We start from the raw sequence: 20377 nt of genomic DNA, 5'->3' as shown, positions 1-20377 counted from the left end.
TGCGCCGGAGAATCGACGCGGGACCATTAAGTAAGTAAGTGAGAGGCGAAATATTGATTTCCTTTGACGTTTCCGCATAACGCGAATTGATCACTCCATAAACTGGACCATAAACTTTTTTTTTTTTAAATAAACTGGGAGAAAGTGATCTACAAGAAATGTGTGAGAAATTGAGAAAAGCTTCACATTTAAACGCATGGGAGTCAATGTTCATAAGCACCTCCGAGGAACTGTAAATGAATGAAGATGACCCACCAATTATGTCGCCGCTTTTTACCTTCAACAAAGGTAACCGAAGCATCGTTCGGCGAATCCTACTACATTCGTAGTACGATCTTGCCAGTAATTTCTTCGTGTGATCAGTCGGACATCGTCCTGTAGATGGGCAACATCAAGCTCGAAACCGGTCGACGAAAAAGTAATTTTGAATTCATTTTTCAATTTGTAAGAACGTTAAGTGTTGTATACTGTAATACTTCGTGTGTTAATTGTGTAAGTATATGGTCGCTTTTGAAATGCGTCGATGATTTTCAACAATTTGATGATCATTTCCGCTTGTTATGATCAAAGCTAGCCTTCTTAGATAATTTTTTGACATATAACGATCAAATTTTAATAGTGGCATTTTTGGCTTGCAGTGCTTGCTTCCACGACTGTCTCCTTAGCAAATGGACCAAAAATCTGAATGATGCACAACTTTTAAAGCGCTCTAGATCTCTTCGTCGCAACTAGTGGCAGCTAAACTCTTTAGAACTTGTTGGTACAGACCTTGAACTTGGACAAAATTTGCGTCTAAAATCTTTGAAATTTTTTTTTCGATTTTTTTCTTTTTCCATGCGATATCTGCTTTTTTCAAAGCTTTAAAATCACATAAAACTATACATATGTTTTGAACTTTTATAACGATGTATAACACTAATTTCTCTGTTTTTAGTGTTTCTGAATAAGATATTTTAAATTTTTATGTTTTAGAAAAATCATCATTTTTTGTCATTTTTTATCTAACTTGTAAACTTCTCTTTATCAAAGTGTCTACTTTTCCATAAAAATTATAGAAAAAATGTTGATGTCAATCACTTTTTCGATTTTTGGGCCCCTGATCTCCCAGAGTGCATTAATTGCCACCCTTGTGAACATTTTTCGCAATCCTTAATTTGTTTTATTGAAAGTAGAAAAGTTCTTAGATTTATTGCAGAAAAAAGTGCATAGAAATCTGACATCGCTTTTTTAACACGTATTTGAAGTTGAAAAATCGCTTAACTGGGCGTTGGATGGAAACTGGATGGTATTGTAAGAGGACAGTTCATACAGCGATTTCTCTAACTCATTGATCAAGAAAAAACAAGGACTTTCGGACAAAAGCTGAATCCCGACTACAACAACACATGTTACTGTAATTCTTTATTACTTCCGTTTCTCATTCATATCTTCATTTCGCGCAATAGCTTATAGGATACAAATAAATTGGTACGATATTCTTCTCTGATCTCAATATATTGAATAGTCAAATGTCCTGTTTCTTTTTGTTTGCTTCTCCTTCATGTTCATCATTCGTTTCATTTTAAAGTGCCTTCAGTTGTGTTGCGTCGTAAACCTACATAAAGTTTTCATCTTTGTTTTCTTTTATCTTTTGTATTTATTCTTCGTTTAAATTGTTTGATTCTGTACTGATAGTTGTTTTTTTTTAGTTAAACTTCCTTTCCTAAGACTCATCCTATCATGCTAACCGTTTCCATCAACCTTTACCAATAGATCACCTAAATTTCTTCCATCCAATTGCTTGCAATGGGTTTTAGTTTTTAATTTTTTGTTTTTAGATTCCTTTTGAATTTGACTAAGGATACGAAATGATGAAAATTTCATGACTGTTATGCTCGCTTATATCACTACACGGGTTTTTCCTACTATGCTATTGATTAGATTTTATGCTTCTATTGTTTGTTTGCTTAATGCTTCTTCCCCGTATCTCATCTATCTCGGATTTGATTTTATAGGATTATCGCCATTTTGTTTGTTTGTTTGTTTGTTTTATTTTTCAATCAACTTTCACTTCTACACTTCTACTAACCATTGGAAATATTTGCTGTTTTCTATTCAACAATCAAATCGATTCGGTCGCTCGAGTAAGGAAACTGTTGTTGTATGAGAAGCAGACTTTTTCAGCATTTCTGTTTTGTAATAATATTCTATAGTATAAAATTTCATTGATCGCGTGTTGCTGGATGCTTTTTTCTATTCATTTGTTAGCTGTGTGTGGTTCCATTTCGATGGACCCTAAGGGGTGAATTCTGACAAAATATGCATTAGAAATAAAATTTCCTGTAGGCTATAGCTAGTACACGTGTTCTTTGACGGCATTATAATTACTTTCGGTTAGTTTTCGTTTTTGCTTGTTAAAAAAGGTGCAGTTTTGTATTCGTTTTCTAGAGCTTGGTTGAGATGCAACTGTGCAGTGTTTCTAGTTTGAATTTTATCTACAAGTTTACTTTTTTGTTTGTTTATTTGTTTTGTATGCGAGTTTTGATTTTCAATATGAATGGGTGCCAAAAAAGCGAATACTGATTATAACAGAGACCACCGGCTTGATTTTGATGCTATAAGAACAAAATATACGATCCTAATCGAAAATGGGGTTTACTATCTTTACCTATTTCAAACTAATGGAAGTCGAATTTGGGGTACTAAAGAGTCCTCGTTTTTGGTTTTATCAAATTTTAGAGCAATATTTTTTTAAAATATGGAAACCTTTAACAGCACTGCAAATATTTTGTTTTGTTTACTGATGAACATTGTTTGTTTTCACAATGAAATTGACAATTGGGGATAGAAATGTAGACCTGGGAAATTTATGTGTAGATAAGGCCCATTTCAATAAAAAAAAATCAATACTAGCAAATAATAATAAAAATTGTTATAACACAAATGAATATAAAAAAGGATTTTTTAAACAGAATTCGGAAATCTGATACGGAATAAATATTCTGACTTTGATATCCTGTTTCTGAATTCTGATTGTGAGTTTTGTTGTGAGTAAAGATTCCGCAGATTTTAATTTAAACAAAAATCGATATTAATTAGAATTAGAACTATAATTCAGAAACATCATTAAAAATCTTATTCCTGAAGAATAAATCCAGAAATCAGAAATCAGAAATGAAAAAACAGAAATCAGATCAAAATGCGGAATCAAAAATCTAAATCAGATGTTAAAAAACAAAAATCAGAAATCAGACTCAGAATTGAAATAAAAATCGGAATTATAAATCAGAACTAGAATTAGAAATCCGGAAAAAGAAATCAGCAATCGGAAAACATAATTCTGAATTCTGAATCTTAATTCGGAAACTGAATTCTGAATATAAATTTTGTATTCCGAATTCTGAATTTGAAATCTGAATTTGAAACCTGAATTCTGAATCTGTATCCTGAATTTTGAATCTGAATTCTGAAACTGAATTTTCAATCTGAATGCTGAATCAGAATTCTGAATCTGAATTATGAATTCTAAATTCTAAATGAAATTAATGAATCTGAATTCTGTATCTGAACTCTGAACCTCAAATCTTGAATACTCACCGGTGAAGCCGCTCAAAATTTTCAATCTAGATTTAGAATCTCAATTCTAAATCAAAATTATGAACCTGAATTCCCTATTTAAATTCAGGATTCCGGATTGATTGTTTGTTGTTAGTTTTAAATTGTAAATCTGAATAGTAAATTTGGTTTTTTTTCGAAATCTGAAGTCTGAGTCGAAATCTGAGTTCTGAATCTAAATTAAGAACTTTATGAAACTCAGTTCTAGAATTCAGAATTTGAATTATTTCACAGTTTTCAAATTTTAAAGCCATTAAACATTTTTGAATTGGGCGAATAATTAAAAAAAAAAGAAGCTAACAAAGGTCCTGATTTTCAAAACAAGCTCGAAAAGAAAGCACTCAAACTACACATTTTTTCTGATCTACATCTCCAAAATCCACCAAAATTTGCAACGTTAGCACTGGGGTATCGTTCACATTCATGTCTTTTGTTTTTGTTTATTAAGGGAGTTTCGCGTAAAAATAAATCTTCACATGCTTAGCTACGATTTTTTATCATCTTTCTCTGTTTCGAAAATTTTCTTCATATAAATACGTATAAAATACACATAAAATTTGTCCTCGCTACGCAGTACCTTCTGTTCTGTTGACTGTACACAAGTTTAATCCATGCCGTATGGATTGGTTTATTTGGCCAAAATACCTGAACTATCAGATCTATAATCATGGTTGGGACAAATCACGACAGGATGGCCACGCTACGTCGCACATTGGCCTGGGGTATGTTGTCGATCGAGGACCACTTCTTCATACCGTTCTTGAGCGCCTCGGCCGTGGCCTTATCCTGCATCACCCGGGACATGGCCTCCAGCTTCTGGGCCCGTTCTTTGGACAGCGGTTCCGTCGGGAAGGACAGATCGTTGGCCTCGGCCAGCGTCCTCAGGTCGAAGTAATATTTGGCGTACACCGACGACGGGACGTTAATGTTGAATTGCAGCAGTTCGAGAAATTGCCTTTCGAGCTCGTTCATATCTTCCACTGTGATATCCTTGAGGATGTGACAGTAATCGACGTTCCAGACGGCCTGGTCGTCCCACACTTTGGATGCTAGCAGGATGGCACCCAGCACTATCCGCTTCCAGTTGCAGGGGCCTATGTCAAGCTCGGCATATGTTAGTAACCGTTCTAGATATATCAAGGTAATGATGGCACATTCGGCTGTCAGCTGGGCTGCGTTGAATAGTGTTCGGACAAACTTATAGATCTGCCGATGTTCTGGGTTGTGCTGATCGTAATCATCCGGAACCAGATCCCGGGTCAACGGATGTAACTTCTCGTCGAAAATGTCTATCCGTCGTTCATTGGTACGGCTTTTGATGTGATAATAGATTGCTAGCGAGACACACTTGACGGTGTTCTTGAGGTTCGGTTGCGATACTGTCGAATCATCCAGATAGATGGTCGAACAGGAACTACTTTTCTTTAGCACTGCACCACCTGCCGGTGCTATGGTGTGTTGAGATTTTTTCCGGGTCATCCCATTCTCCAGACGCTTGGAGCGCTCCAGGAATATTGTGCCGGCGGAAGGATCCACCGAGGGATCGTGCTCCCCATCGTCTCCCTCGCGTTCCGAAATGTGCTGTAGGTTATTGGTCGAGAGCTCACCCTCCGGAAGATGTTCCTCGAAGACCGGAACTTCCTTGGCCTTCCGCGGCGGCGGTGAACTCGAGTACGAACAGCACGAATTACTGTTTCCCATCCCAACTTAGAACTTAAATCTCGTGTTGTGCCCTAGACCGAACAATACTGTAGCATGTTTCCTAGAGGTGGTAAGCAAACGCTCAACTATCGCAATCTAATCACTGACTCACACAAAAAAACGTTTAGGCTTATCTTCGATATTTCTCACCCTCTTATCACCACCGCCTTATCGTATCTTCGAAAAAATCCGCACTAATCTATGCTAAAACTTGCCGCACACTTCCTTCTATCAGTGACTAATATAAAGTTTATCGCTTCTTATGAAAAAATCTCTTTTGTTATTCAATTTGAAATTGATTTTGCCTAAACAGTTGGGATCCTAACAATTATTTTGACTAGAACTTTTCACACTAACCGCTTTCAAAACTCTAAAACCCAAAAACAGCCGCTGTTCTAAAATCGTAGTTGGTGTGTTGAGTGTTGTGACCTTAAGCGATACAATTTGGCACTTTATTGGTATGGCCTAGTAGAGATGAAGGTGTAAATTTCAGAAATACAACATAAAAAATAGGAAACAAAACGCAACTAACCGTCGATAAGGGTTCGCCCTTCGAGACACCCACAACTTTACTTCCTAAAAATAATACCGTCGTCTGTGCTGTCCGTGGGATGATGCTAGTAGTAGGATTCACATCCTGTTGTCGGCCCGACCATCGAAAATGGAGCTCTCTCGATGTGGTTTTCGATTCCGTTGCCCCTCTTTCAAGCTGGAACGGAGTAAGCTTTCTCGGGGGTCCAAGGAAGAAGCCACTTGAAGCTGCTTTGCTCCTATGTTTGTCCTAGCCACAGGGAAGCCGCAGAATTTTCCTCCTGCAAAATAGATGCAAACCGAGAAAAATGGGTATTAAAATTTGAAGTTTCTTTCGTTAATAACGATAGTATGTATATAGGAAGGGTGAAAATATTAGGTACAATATTCAAAGTCAATGGAAGCTAGAAAGTAGAAGGAGAGTGTGCTTTCCTTTTGGTTTTTAACTTGGTTGGATGTTCAACAAAAAGTTGTAAGAATTAGGTTTTTTGTTATTGTTTAAACTTTAACTTCTATTCTTTTTTTTTCCTTTTGTCATTTTTTTACTATTTATTTTATTTTTTTTTTTAATCTATTTTATATAAATCTGCATCGTCACAAAGTTATTTGAAAGAGAAAATTTCTTAATTACATAGGTCTTCTATAATTACGTTTTGAAATAAAGTTATTTTAATCAGGTGAAATATTGCAGCGCTAGAAAAATATTCTATTTAAAAAATCATGAATTTTGAAGTGAATACACCCAAAATTCGATGTCAAGAAGAATCAACGATCAAACTAGATTACAAACTGACACACAATCACTTTCATCTGTACCGTTGAGCCGTCAGCACGTACGCCGGATCACCGAATCGTTGCTGTGTACCTGTAGGAACATTTTTCATTATTTATTTTATTTTCTTACCTGTTTTTCAATCAGCATTTCAGTGCTCAAATTATTTTCATTTTCTTCTATTAATATTTTCTCTTTTCTTGGGGAAGTCATCAGCTGGTGTGAAAGCCGGAAGAAAACGGATTCCCAAACCTAATCCAGGTCCATCGGCCAAAAAAGTTTATTCGATGTCTTTCATAACATCGGTGATGAGGAAATATTCATATTTAATTCTGATAAGAGTAATAAGAAATCTTCTTCTCCTTATACTCTTAAAAATGAAAAGGTTCCACCAATTACGGTCTCGATTCCTGACTTCAATGCCCTTCGGAAAGAAATCGTCACTTTCGTCAAGGATGTAAAGATTTCTTTTCAGATCGGTCGAAGAGGAACTGCTCGTATATTGGCAGTCTATTTTATTGATTTTCAAAAAAAAAATTAAATTATTTGAATAATAAAAAACATTAACTTTTTACTTACGACACTAAATAAAAGTGATCGTCCATTCAAAGTTGTACTTCGTGGTCTCACCGGCGATCAGACACCGGATGAAATCACAACCGAATTAAATTCTTTGTTAGGTTTTTCTCCGATTCAAGTAATTCAAATGAGGAAAAGAACCAACACGAATAATACCAGTATTGTTGGTTTTGCTCCTGAGCTTTATTTGTTCTATCTTAAAAAGGATCAAGTTAATAATTTGCCAATTCTTGAAAAGGTTCGTCTTATGTTTCATTGTCGAGTCAAATTTGAACCTTTTCGAAAATCTTCAACAAATATTCTTCAAAATATAACTCAATGTCGTCGTGGTCAAGATTTTTGTCACAGCACTAAAAATTGTAGAATGAATGTCAGATGCATGCTTTGCGGCTTATTCGATCATGAAAAATCTAAATGCCTTTTTGGTGATGATAAACCACAAACAGAATTTTTCAAGCGTGCGAATTGCGCAGGTAATCATTCCTTGAAGTCCATAAACTGTCCCGTTAGGGCAAAAATTATTGCTTCTAGGAAAAATCCCAAAGTTGTCAGAAAAGTTTAATCTCCTCCTTCCTCTTTTTCGTCTTTACACGTCAGACCGGCAAACAATCTGCCTGTTCGCAGTCAGCTTCATCCTACTTTAGAATCACGTCTTGGTAATGCTCGAAGTAATTTTAATGTTACCTGTGCTGATTCAGCGCCACAGACTCGTTGTTTAACGTTTTCAGAGTGGTTGAAAATGGGTTGCCTGCTTCGGGTATAACTAATGGGAAAAAACCAAGTCTCAACGTTCATGCGAAGGCTTGGGAAAATCCCCGAAATTCAAATATCTTTTCTTCTCCTTCATTTTCTGATCCTAACAATTTTGTTGATTTGGGTGAGATTACTAAGGAAAAATTAAAATATTTGCATCAAAATTTAATGGAATTCTTTTTATTTTTGAAAACTCAAAACATACATATTGCTGCCATCACTGAACGGTTTTTAAAAGCCAGACAATAACTTGAAAAGCAATGCTTTTTTTTAAATTTTACGAAATGATCGACTTGATCGACAAGGTGGTGGTGTAGCTATTGTCATCAATAGTCGTCTCAAATTTAGACTTCTTCCTTCTTTCAATACAAAAGTCTTAGAAACAATTGGAATTGAATTAGAAACTTCTGTGGGGAAAATGATAATTGTTGCCGCATATTTGCCTTTCCAATGTAGCTGTGAACAGAACAATTTTTTGAAGGGAGATTTACAAAAACTCACCAGAAACAAGTCTAAATTTTTTATTATTGTTGACTTTAATGCCAAACACCGATCTTGGAATAATATATCATCAAATTCTTATGGAAATATTTTATTTAATGACTGCTTTGCAGGATATTATACTGTTGAATATCCTAATGGGCATACTTGTTTCTCTTCGATTAGAAATCCTTCCACAATTGATTTGGTTCTAACGGAATTAGGCGAGCATTGTAGTCAATTAGTTACTCATGCGGACCTCGATTCAGACCACCTTCCAGTAACTTTTTCTTTATCCCAAAGTCCAATTGAAAACCCTTTAAAATCAACTTTTAACGTTCAAAAAGCTGAATGGGAGCGATATAGAAATTTTATTGAACGTACTTTAGATGTAAACGTTCCCCTGAATTCAATAGAAGATATTGATTTGGCTGTAGAAAATTTGACAACTTCAATAGTCAATGCTACAGCCGCTTCAATACCCAAAGTTAAACATAAATTTAATCAACCTTTGATCGATAATGATCTTCTGTTTTTGATACGACTGAAAAACATTCGTCGACGCCAATATCAACGAACTAGGGATCCTTATTTGAAATTTATTTATTGCGACCTTCATAAAGAGATCAAACGTCGTTTAAAGTTTATTCGTAATGAAAATTTTGCGAAAGCAGTAGAGGACATAAAACCCTACTAAAAGCCATTTTGTAAATTAACTGAAATTCTGAAAAAGCCCCAGAAGCCAATTCCTACTTTGAAAGATGGAGATAAACTTCTTTTAACTAATGCAGAAAAGGCTCAAAAACTACCCTAACAATTTGAGTCTGCTAATGATTTTAATTTAAATGTTGTTAGTCCAATTGATCCTCAAATTTCCCTTGAATTTGATGATATTCTTTCTAAGCAAAATGTATTTGAAAGTACATGTGAGACAAATATTGATAAACTCGAACTGATTTTCAAAAAATTTAAAAATATGAAAGCTCCGAGGGAAGATGGGATTTTTTATATTCTTATTAAAAAGTTGCCTGAAAGCACTTTAAATTTTTTTAGTTAAAATCTTCAATAAATGTTTTCACTTGGCTTATTTTCCCAATAATTGGAAAAATGCCAAAGTAACTCTAATTTTGAAACCTGGAAAAAGTGCTTCAGAGCCTTCAAGTTATCGACCGATTAGTTTGCTTCTTTCTTTAAGTAAACTATTTGAGAGAGTTATTTTGAATAGAATGATGATTCACATTAATCAGAATTCTATTTTCCCTGATGAACAATTTGGTTTTCGTCATGGACATTCTACTACACATCAACTTTTGAGTGTAACTAATATGATTAACGCTAGCAAATCTGAAGGTTATTCAACTGGTGTTGCTCTTCTTGATATTGAAAAAGCTTTTGACAGTGTTTGGCACAAAGTTTTAGTAGCCAAATTAGCTTTTTTTTTTTTTTTTTTTTTTTTTTTTTTTTTTTTTTTTTTTTTTTTTTTTTTTTGTAGCGGCCCACCACACTCCCCCACACCAAAAAGCTCATTAGAGCCCCCTGGTAATGGACGCTAGCTTGATTTGACTTTCCCATATATCTCACCAAAATTATTCAAAATTATTTGACTAGCCGAACCTTACAAGTAAGCTATCAAAATTCATGCTCTGAAAGGACACCCATTAGAGCTGGTGTCCCTCAGGGTAGTATACTTGGGCCAATTTTATACAATATTTTTACTTCTGATCTTCCTGATTTACCAGAAGGAAAAGGTAGAAGATTATTGGCCGACGACACAATTTACGGGTGGTACGCAGTAGATTGCAACAAAATTTAAATTCATTTTTGAATTACTTGAAAATGTAGAAAACTTCTTCCAAAGCTTCTAAAACTCAACTTATTTTATTTCTCCATAAGCCAGGAGCTGAATTTTTAAAACCTAATGAAAATCATTCCATAACTTTTAATGGGGTTTCATTAGAATGGTCTAATCACGTGAAGTTCTTGGGACTCACACTGGATCGGAATCTTACTTTTAAAAATCACATTGAAGATATTCAATCTAAATGTAATAAATACACTAAATCTCTTTATTCTCTCATCAACAGGAAATTCCGACTATGCCAGAGAAATAAGATGCTCATCTACAAACAGCTGTTTCGACCAGCGATAATGTATGCAGTTCCGATTTGGTCTAGCTGCTGCGCGACGAGGAAAAAAGCCATCCAGAGGATTCAGAACAAGGTTCTGAAAATGATTTTGCGACTTCCACCTTGGCACAGCACCGAAGATCTTCATCGGATTACGGGCATTGAATCGATCGAAGAGATGGCCAACAAAATCATCTCTAACTTCAGAGGCAAATCGATGCAGTCTTCCATCGCAGAGATTCGATCTCTTTACAATTGAGTTAGTTTTTAGAATTAAGGAGTAAGGACATCAATTTATTCTCGCTACTTATGACTCAGATATTTCCACAGAACTCAGCTCCAGTGCCTTGATTATCCTGATGTGTGAAATAGGAAAATTAACTGTGTTTTATCAGCTCCTCTTAATGGCCGGCTTCCTCTCTCGATTTCAATACAGCACTTAAGCATGCAGATATTATTGTTTTGAAGTTAAGATAAAAAAAAAACAAATGTGTAGTGAAGCTACAAACAGAGCTAGATGAAAGTTTAAACCTTATCCAGAATAGATGTGATATGATTGTTTGTTAATCTTTTTGAAAATTGTTATTAGTTTTCAGGTTTAAAACACGTCGGTTATCCATAAAGATTATACTGAAAAAATAATGCAGCATTGCAGCATTTTTCGATAACCTTTATTTAGATGCATGGAAAAAACGTCAATAATATAAAGTAGATATTTGACCCACTTCGTGATTCTTCGCGAATGGTTTTCACCATTGTTCGATATCTCCTATACCTGATACCGCCAATATTGCGATTCTTCTTATCAGGGCTGCCGAAATTGCATTCCTATCGGAGACCTTACACATGTTACGGCTCGCCTCGATTGCCCCTGTTTGACTGACTAACTGACTGACTGACGATTGTCCGACCGGTTGCCACTAAATGAAGGTTGTTTTGGCCATCGGCGACGGACGTCGAATGAATGATGTGTCATCGACACCACCATATGGTTGTTGTGTTATTGGGTTATTAATTTTTTTTTATTTCTACCTTTGGCTCGTATAGGTGCTCTTACACTCTATCAAAGGTGTGGTATAGGCTGATTGATTTTGAATGAAACAGGTTTTTTTATAGCCATTATGCAACAAAATAGCAAGGTGTTATCTGAGCCGGTCTAATTCATTTCCACAACAAGTTTGGTGAGTTCATTTTGTTTCAATTAGGCTTGGGTTGATAAATTAACCAACATTTTAGCGTCTTTCAGTTAATTGTTATAAATAATCGATAATGCGCCTTACGCGAAAAATGAGTACCTATTGCGAGGAGTTTTGTACTAGCTAACGTTTCTATTTTCAACAGAAGGTTGTGAGTTGCACCCAGGTAAAGAATGCGTTGTGACGTCACGAAAATTAATTTCCATTTTTTTTCGGAAACGTCCATGACTTCCTACTTCAACACCATTATAGGGTAACGGACCTATTTTGGACCGCTTTGGGAAGTAGCTATGCTATTTTCTGAAATAAAAAAGTACATGTTACAATTTTCGACAGCTTTATCCGTTCATTACGAAGATCAAGGCTTTTTCTATCGAAACATATCGTCGTTTGTTGCAATGTTACAAGATTTAAGCCTAAAAACTCGTTTCTTCGATCATTACTCTGGTCGGTATTTTGGACCACCAGGTTTCTATTATGGACCACCCTCTGGACCTATTTTGGACCACCCTTAAACTAAAAAAGTTATTTTTGAAATTTTGACAGCGATTGATGAGCAATTATGCAAATAATTCATTTAATCTTTTCCTTTCTTTTCATTGTAGTCAAGTTTTGTTTGTTCACGTTAATTCATCCCTTTCATTCCACTTTCTTCAATTTTTCACCAGCCTCTGTTTTGGTACACAAGTTTGTTGAATATTTGCTACTATAACTATCTGTTTTTTCTACAACTATGCTTATGCTTCTTATGCTTTAAAACATTAATTTTCGATAAGAATAGAGTAAAAACAGAAAAATTCATCGTTATATAGTTTGTTTCAAATGTTTTGAAAATTCCGACAGCACATTGCAATCTGCGACGAAATTTGTTCTGCAGTGTTGAATACTGGCCAGTTTATTTATCAGGATCAATTTTTAGAACGAAAATCTCCTTCAGGCGATCCAATGATATAATATGTGTTACTTGGGAAGTTAAGACATCAATTGATGCATTTTGAGTTGAAAAACATCAGTGGATTTGGTTTGGCTTCAGTTCTATAGAATACATATAGATTCAAAAAAGATAAAAAGGTGCAAGAAATATGCGATCTTTTTAACCATCTTAAAGCCAGATTTTGTTTCGCTGAAAAATTTGCAAAGTTCATTTTTATCTTTGAAATAACTTTTCTCTTCGAAAAAATTATAGTTGGAGTAATTTCTTCAACATTTTTTTGATTGCATAACTACAGAGCTGAAAAACTAAATTTTTAGAATTTTTCACTAGTAATTTTTAGTTATTTAAAAAATACTAAGTTTTGAACCAAATTGATCTCAAGGCTTTAGTTGAATATAATATTTTTTAAAATTGTTCTACTTTTAACTGATTGTAACTTTTAGACCAAACTGTCAATAAATTTTCATGAAGCATAAAAAATAATGACTTAATGAAAAATTGGTGCATGTTCTGTTTTTTTCATGTTTTTAAGCTTCTTTAAGCTGTAGCTTTTGACAACTGCTTATCAAACAGTTGCCATTGATGTAGATTATAAGATTGTCGTGGTTTAAGGGGGGGGTAGGGTCTAACGGGTATAAAAAAAACACCATTTTCACGATTTTTTTTCTAAAGCTATCGTTCAAACAAATGTATTCAAAGTTTTTGCATTATACAAAGCGTTGTTAAAAGATCATTTAGTATTTTTTTTCGTAGAAAAATATTGAAAAATGAGCCGGTGACGGAGCATTTTCGAGGATGCCTTTTAGAAAACAGGATTTGCGGTGGACACTGCATCTCAGCACAGAATCATCTGAAGTCAAAAAATCAGAGCAAAATATTTTAAATAGATGTTTTTCTGGACCCCAACGTTTTTATTTAACTTAAAATTATTTTTATGAAATTTTTGTGGCTGTTTGAAGTAAAAACTACGATTTTTCACTTAAAAATCCGCCATTTTTCACCTCTAAAATCTCCCCAAAGTAAAAAAATCAAAAAATAAAAACGTTGGGGTCTGGTATTTTATATGTAGAAAATATGTTCCAAATTTGAAAAGAATCGGATAAGTAGTTTTCAAATGACGATGTCCACGGACTTTAAAAACGTGCTTTCGAGAAAAACGCGTTTGAAGTTTCTGCTCTTGCTTTCTTGCAGTATTAGATAGGTGGAGATAAAGGCCTATAACTTCTACAGTTTTGCTTCAATTGACTTGAAAATTTGACACAACATTCTTGAAATGTTTTACAATAAGAAAATAAAAAAAAAAAAATTCGATTTTTTGAAAGTGTTAGACCCTACCCCCCCCTTAAAGCATTACGCACAAAAAGTAAGTTAAAACAATGATTTTCTTGGCTTTATGCCGATTGAAGTGAACCCCGTCTGAAGGCGGGTTTGGACGTTAGCGAGTTGATTAAATACAATAATGCCAAAATTCCAAATTTTATTTATAACTAGCTGACCCGGTGTGCTTTGCTACACCTTCCATAAATTTTTGAAACTTGTAGTACCTTGTTATTTTATTTGTTATTTATTTGCACCAAAGTTTAAGTTCAATTTCAAAATCATTAAAATTTTTTTTTCAAAATGAATTATCAACTTTTTTTAATTTGAAATCTTAATTTTTTTTTTTAAATCCGTGTTTAAATCCTTTTTATGACTCTGGATTTCTTTGCTTCATAAGTTTATAACTAATGCCAAAATATATTTTTAAATAAATATGAAACTATCACAAACTATCATATAAACATTTTTAGTAACAAAATAACATTTATTTTACCTATTCGTACTCGAATTATCATACAACTTACCCCCATTCCTATTTCCCTAATTGAAGGAAAGTGGGTCTCATAACATCAGAAAAACACTTGATTGTTCCCATGTCATACTTGGTTCAATTTGTTAGATAAGTTTTTGGTTTATGCAAAACAATCATAGAGCTTCCGTCTTCCCTAACTGTACTCGCCAAAAATTGTAAAGGAGCCCCCTCCCCCCTCCCCCCCTTCTCCTTCATGTCACCCCATTGGAAGGAGGCAGAAGTACCAAATATTCACAGAAACCTTCCCTGTGCTCAAATACCCTCTCAAGCCAAATCTCGTTCCATATGCTTAATAGGTTCCCGAGGGATATAAAAATTATATGGTAGGACCCTCCTCCCTAAGATTTTACGACTTGAAGGACGAAGGGTTCTCAAAATATCATAGGAACATTTATCGTAATCAAATACCTTCCCACGCCAAATTGGGTGCCATTTGCTTGATTATTTATGATCCAGTTATGCTGAAAATTGTTAAGGAGCACCCTTCCCACTTTCTATATCCTCACTGGAAGAAGGGAGGGGTACCAATTATTCATAGAACAATTTATCGTACCCATATACCCTTCCTTGCCAAATTTGGTTTCATTTGCTCGAATAGTTTTCAAGCTATGCAATAAAAAAGTGGCTAAAGGCCCCACCCCCTTCTTTTTGTATCTCCAATGGAAGGAGGGAGGAGCTTTAAATAATCATAGAACCATTTTTCGTATTCCACTACCCTCCCATGCCAAATTTTGTTCCATTAGCTTGATTTGCTCTCCAGTTATGTAAAAAAATGTAAGGTACACCCCCTCCCCCTTCCTATCACTCCACTGAGAGGAGGGAGGGGTACCTAATATTCAAAGAAATATTCCTCGTTCCCAAATACCACCCCATGCCAAATTTGGTACCATTTGCTTGATGGGTTCTCGAGTTATGCAAAAAATTGTCTTTTGTTTGGGAGGCCCCTCCCCCCCTTCATGAGAGAGGGAGGGGTCTCAAACCATAATAGGAACCTTCCCCTACCTCCAATACCCCCACTTGCCAAGTTTCACGCAAATCGGTTTAGTAGTTTCCGAGTCTATAGGGAACAGACAGACAGACAGACAGACAGACAGATATTCATTTTTATATATATAGATAGGCGTTTGAAAAAGTGTTCATAATTCTTTTCATATCGCCGTACAACGTTTTATTACGATCATGAACTTTTAACAGCAAGTTTAATGTCCAGGTTATTTAGGTGGTCCAAAATAAGTCCCTAAGGAATTAAGTAGGACTTATTTTCGACATGGGTCAAATTGCGATTAAAACAAGTTTTTTTTGTTCATCAAGCTTGCAAACTAGTTTTCAAGTGTTTTATCATAGCTGTGAACATGTTTGTAGTTGTTAAAATCATCACAGCTATGCAGAAAACTTCTTGGAAGTTGACTCCAATAATGGCACGTCCTCCTGATATGGGCTGATTTGGCCCAACTGTGAAAAATCAAAACTTTATTTTCAATTTTCTATCCATCATCAGCTTATTTAAATGGAATCTTAGGTATTATTAGAATCATAATAAGAAGCTTTTACTATATTTGTTCAAAATTCTAATGATTAACATGATTTATGAGAGAAAAATAGGAAAAAAGCTGCAAGGTGGTCCAAAATATGTACCCGGTCCAAAATAAGTCCGTTACCCTAGTATTTCTTAAAAACAAGTTTGACATAACAATGCGCTTCAATTTATGAATTCATTTATCAAGTTTTTAATGAAATTAAGAAACATAATTGTTTCGCATAAACGCGGTTATTTTAAAACGTCTTAAATAAAAAATATATATAAATTTGCGCTTGATGAACACTTGATTCGAGAATAAACAAACAATCATAAACATAAAATCCTCATCGATTTTTTAAAAGAATATTTTTGAATGATGCAGCAGGTAGTGATCTCTAATTTGAATTAAAATCTCGCAGGTAGATATCTGAGGTTGGAAAAAAAAATCACAATAAGATCAAGTTCTTCTATATACGAATGAAAAAATGCGCTAATAGCGTTTGAATGCAATGAGATTAAAAAAATCTTTGAACATGGTAAATTTTATAGATAAACATTTTCTTTCGTACAAATTCATAAGACTTTAAACGAAAATAAATTTCTCATAAAATTATTAAAAAAGATGTCCTTTACTGAAACTTCCACTTCAAAGAAAGTGTCTAGAAAATCCAAGCAGAACCCACACATTAAATCCCACGAAGAGACTTTTAACGGAATAACAAAATTAAAATATGAAGGTACTAGCACAGTGTTCCATGCTAAATTAGGGCCAGATTATACTACGAAAAGGGGTCGCGCAACAAACCTTAAGTTTGTATAGAATTGAGCTGAATTTTTTCGGGATGAACAAAATAACTTTTCAAACAGTTCTTCACCAATAATGTTGGTCCTTATTAACCGATTTTTCTTCAAATTTTAGTGTTTTAATGCTTAAATTATAAAAATATTTCATCTGAGGAACGCATTTCGACTAGAGTTATCATAAAACAGTTATTAAGCTTCAAAACACTTATACAAACGTCGATTAACGATCATTCATGTATTTTTGTAATTGACCCATCAGAAGCTTATTTTTTGAAACTCAATATGTTTTTTTTACCATAACTCTTATTGAAACGGGACTTTGGAAAAACTGATTGTCATAACGAAAGCTTTATGATTGACTATTATGAAAACAAATCACCCGATAAGGACTTTCGAAATTGGTGCAAAACTGGGTGTTTAAGTTTTTTCAACGAAAAAATTATCATAATTCCATACAAATTTTAGGCTCATTGCGCCATTTATTTCCGTGGTCCGATTCCCCAAATTTTACACTGGACTTTGTGCTAGGGCTGGGATATATTTTAGCTTTTCATAAGTTGGCTGATTTAGGCACTCTAGTGTCCATGAACTAATTTTTAATAGATCCCAGAATTTTGAAATTATCAATCATTTTTCCTTTCCTTTGCAATTAAATATTGAAAAGATTCAGAAACTTATTTTAACGCTTTTACAAATAAATATTGCTTAGCAAAAGTTTTTTTTTTAATAATATTCACATCATCTCACAAATAAATTTCGAATAAAATTGATGTGCGCAGTGTTGCAAACCTTATCTGCTTATATGAGCCTTTTAGATTCAATTCCCTCAATTGTTTGAGTATAAAGGGTGATACGGTCAAAATTTGATCAAGGGAAAACGCGTGTAAATGGGTGAAATCGTTTATTTAAAAAATCAAATTAAATTTCTTTTTCAAGTTTAATTAGTACAAAATTCAGGAAAAATATTCAGTTAGGCTTCCGCTTTTCCAAATCCGAATTGCCGGGCCTTACGCTTAACCCCTGCCACCTACAGCCACCTTGTCCACCTTCTTCGCCGCAAAAAGCCAGTTTGCCTTGAACTGCTGCTCGTCCTTAGCAGTTTTTTGGTCTTCTTTAGGTTCCGCTTGACAATAGCCCAGTATTTCTCAATTGGGCGGAGCTCTGGCGTGTTGGGAGGGCTCTTGTCTATGGGAACCACCTACACGTTGTTGGCGGCGTACCACTCCATGGCCTTTTAACCGTAATGGCAAGATGCCAAATCCGGCCAAAACAGTACAGAACAACCGTGTTTCTTCAGGAAAGGTAGCAGACGTTTATTCAAACACTCTTTCACGTAAATTTCTTGGTTGATAGTCCCGGAAGCTATGAAAATGCTGCTTATTAAGCCACAGGTACAGATGGCTTGCCAAACCAGACATTTCTTCGCGAACTTTGACAGTTTCTGCTACCTTTCCCCTTCCTTTTGCCGTATAAAACTCCTGTCCCGGAAGCTGCTTGTAGTCGGCTTTGACGTAGGTTTCGTCGTCCATTACCACGCAGTCGAACTTCGTCAGCATCGTCGTGTTTTGTTTATCATCGCGTTTTGGAGTCACTACCTTCTTGTAAGTCGATAGTCCGGCTCGTTATTTGGCTCGATGCACGGTTGTAGACGATACACCCAGCTTATTTGCGGCATCTCGGAGAGAGAGGTTAGGGTTTCGCTTGAAACTACCGGCAAATCTCTTTGTCGTCTCATCGGCTTCCGGTTTTCGATTTCCTCCGGTCCAGACTTCCTGGCTGTCGATAAACGTTCCCCAAACACTTTAATTACATTTGTAACGGTTGATTTGGCAACTTTTAGCGATTTTGCCAGCTTTGCGTGCGAGTAGCTCGGATTTTCGCGATGCGCGAGCAAAATTTTGATACGCTGTTCTTCTTCCTTGGACGACATTTTGACAACTGAAGAGTGAATTCCAAAATCAAAAAAATAGGAGCAACATTCTACACACACACACCTTCAAAATGAGGGGTGTTCAGGTTTTTTAAATGCAAAATTGAAAGAAATTCGTCAAGTTGATATTGACCAAATTTCGACCGTATCACCCTTTAAATGGATCGATTTCATCACCAAATCACATTATTTGTTGAGTTTTTGAGCGTTTTTAGTAAATTAAGCATTAATTTGCAGATTATATTTTGATTTATTTCATACTAGCTGATTTTACCCGGCTATGCTCGGGTTCACATAAAACATAAATCAAAATGAGTCGTTAGACTTTGAGAATTTTTAAATTAAACTAAATCATTATAGCAATTTTGCGCATCTTTGGCCATAGTTCAGTTTTTTATTGAGATTATTCACTGTGTTTATCGTTTTCATATTATAGAAAAAATTAAAGGTATGAGCTACAAATTAAAAGACATATAAAATAATTTCCCTTGAAAGCTTATTCATCACGATAAACATTTTTTAGGAAGCTTGAAAAGATTTTGACTTTTATTTGTTATCTTCAAATGATCAAATTGTTTTGATATCTTCCCATCTTTTGGATATCATTCCACTTTTCAAGACGGATGATCTCCCTGTACAATGGTATATTAGACCTTTATCTACTTTGAAATTTCTAAACAAACATCCGAATCTGGTTAAACCATGTTGAAGACTCACATTGCATGTTTTAAACTATTTGTGTACTATTTTCGATTTTTAATTTCACACTGTTTTATGAGTACTTGGTCTTAAATGTGAAATTTCCACATTTTGTTTTTTGAAGTTTTTGAAAACAACCCACCTCTGAACCGAAGTAACCATTTTAATTTTATATGTGAGTTACATTTCAATGTTCCTAATCTTGGACATTCATCCCATAAATGCTTGTGAAGTGTGATCAATTTTAAAGTTCATTTGTTTAAATTCGCAGTACTAAACGGTTCAACTATAAGTTTTATATAAATTGGATGGTAGAATTGAACAAATTGACTCAAAAGTTATAAATTGGCCAAATAAATAGAACTGCATAAAACTGAAAACCTCAGATTTAATTAATAAAAGTTTCATGTAATGGATTTGTTTCCAACGGAACCAAAAGTTTTTCCAGATAATAGACGATCAATTTTCTAATCCCCCGTTAAAATTCCCCGACGGCTATTAAAGCGTTGAAATCGAGGCCTTCAACTTATAAATTTGAATCTTATTATTTTTTCTTTCTCTATGAGAGATTCTAAAAATTCCACAATAGTTGGTTCATATAAGCTGGAATTTATGAAAATCGGTTCATTCAGCTGAAGAAGTCAATTCACTGTTCACTGTTCAGGTCACTGTATATTTATGTAGACTCTCAAAGCACCCCACTGGCGGTAGGGAGCACTTTGAAAATCACTACAATTCTATTCAATATATTTCTAACAGGCTAGTTGTATTTTTCAATCCAAAATGTAGGCTCATTATTGCATTCAAATATCTCCTACCAGTACCACGTGCTTAGAACAGAAGAAGGAATAAAAATACCCGCCAAAATTCCCCCTTTCAAATTTTCAATGCTCAGCAAGCTTTGATT

General features: G+C 34.8%; 1 protein-coding gene across 6 annotated transcripts in view; it reads right to left on the bottom strand.

Moving 5' to 3' along the window:
* Positions 1–1388: 1388 nt before the first annotated feature.
* Positions 1389–20377, bottom strand: part of LOC129744936 (cyclin-Y-like protein 1) — a 58530-nt gene continuing 39541 nt past the window's right edge. For all 6 annotated transcript variants that reach the window (XM_055737699.1, XM_055737701.1, XM_055737700.1 and 3 more), the window contains 2 exons: positions 5828–6107; positions 1389–5760 (listed from right to left, as the gene is read on the bottom strand). In XM_055737699.1, the coding sequence (XP_055593674.1) occupies positions 4276–5295 (1020 nt within the window). In that variant the 5' untranslated portion in view covers positions 5296–5760; positions 5828–6107 and the 3' untranslated portion in view covers positions 1389–4275. The remainder of the gene's footprint in view (positions 5761–5827; positions 6108–20377) is intronic.

The sequence above is a fragment of the Uranotaenia lowii genome, chromosome 2, assembly GCF_029784155.1.
Source record: "Uranotaenia lowii strain MFRU-FL chromosome 2, ASM2978415v1, whole genome shotgun sequence".
In the NCBI taxonomy this organism is placed as follows: domain Eukaryota; kingdom Metazoa; phylum Arthropoda; class Insecta; order Diptera; family Culicidae; genus Uranotaenia; species Uranotaenia lowii.
This window is presented reverse-complemented; position numbering and strand designations above follow the sequence as displayed.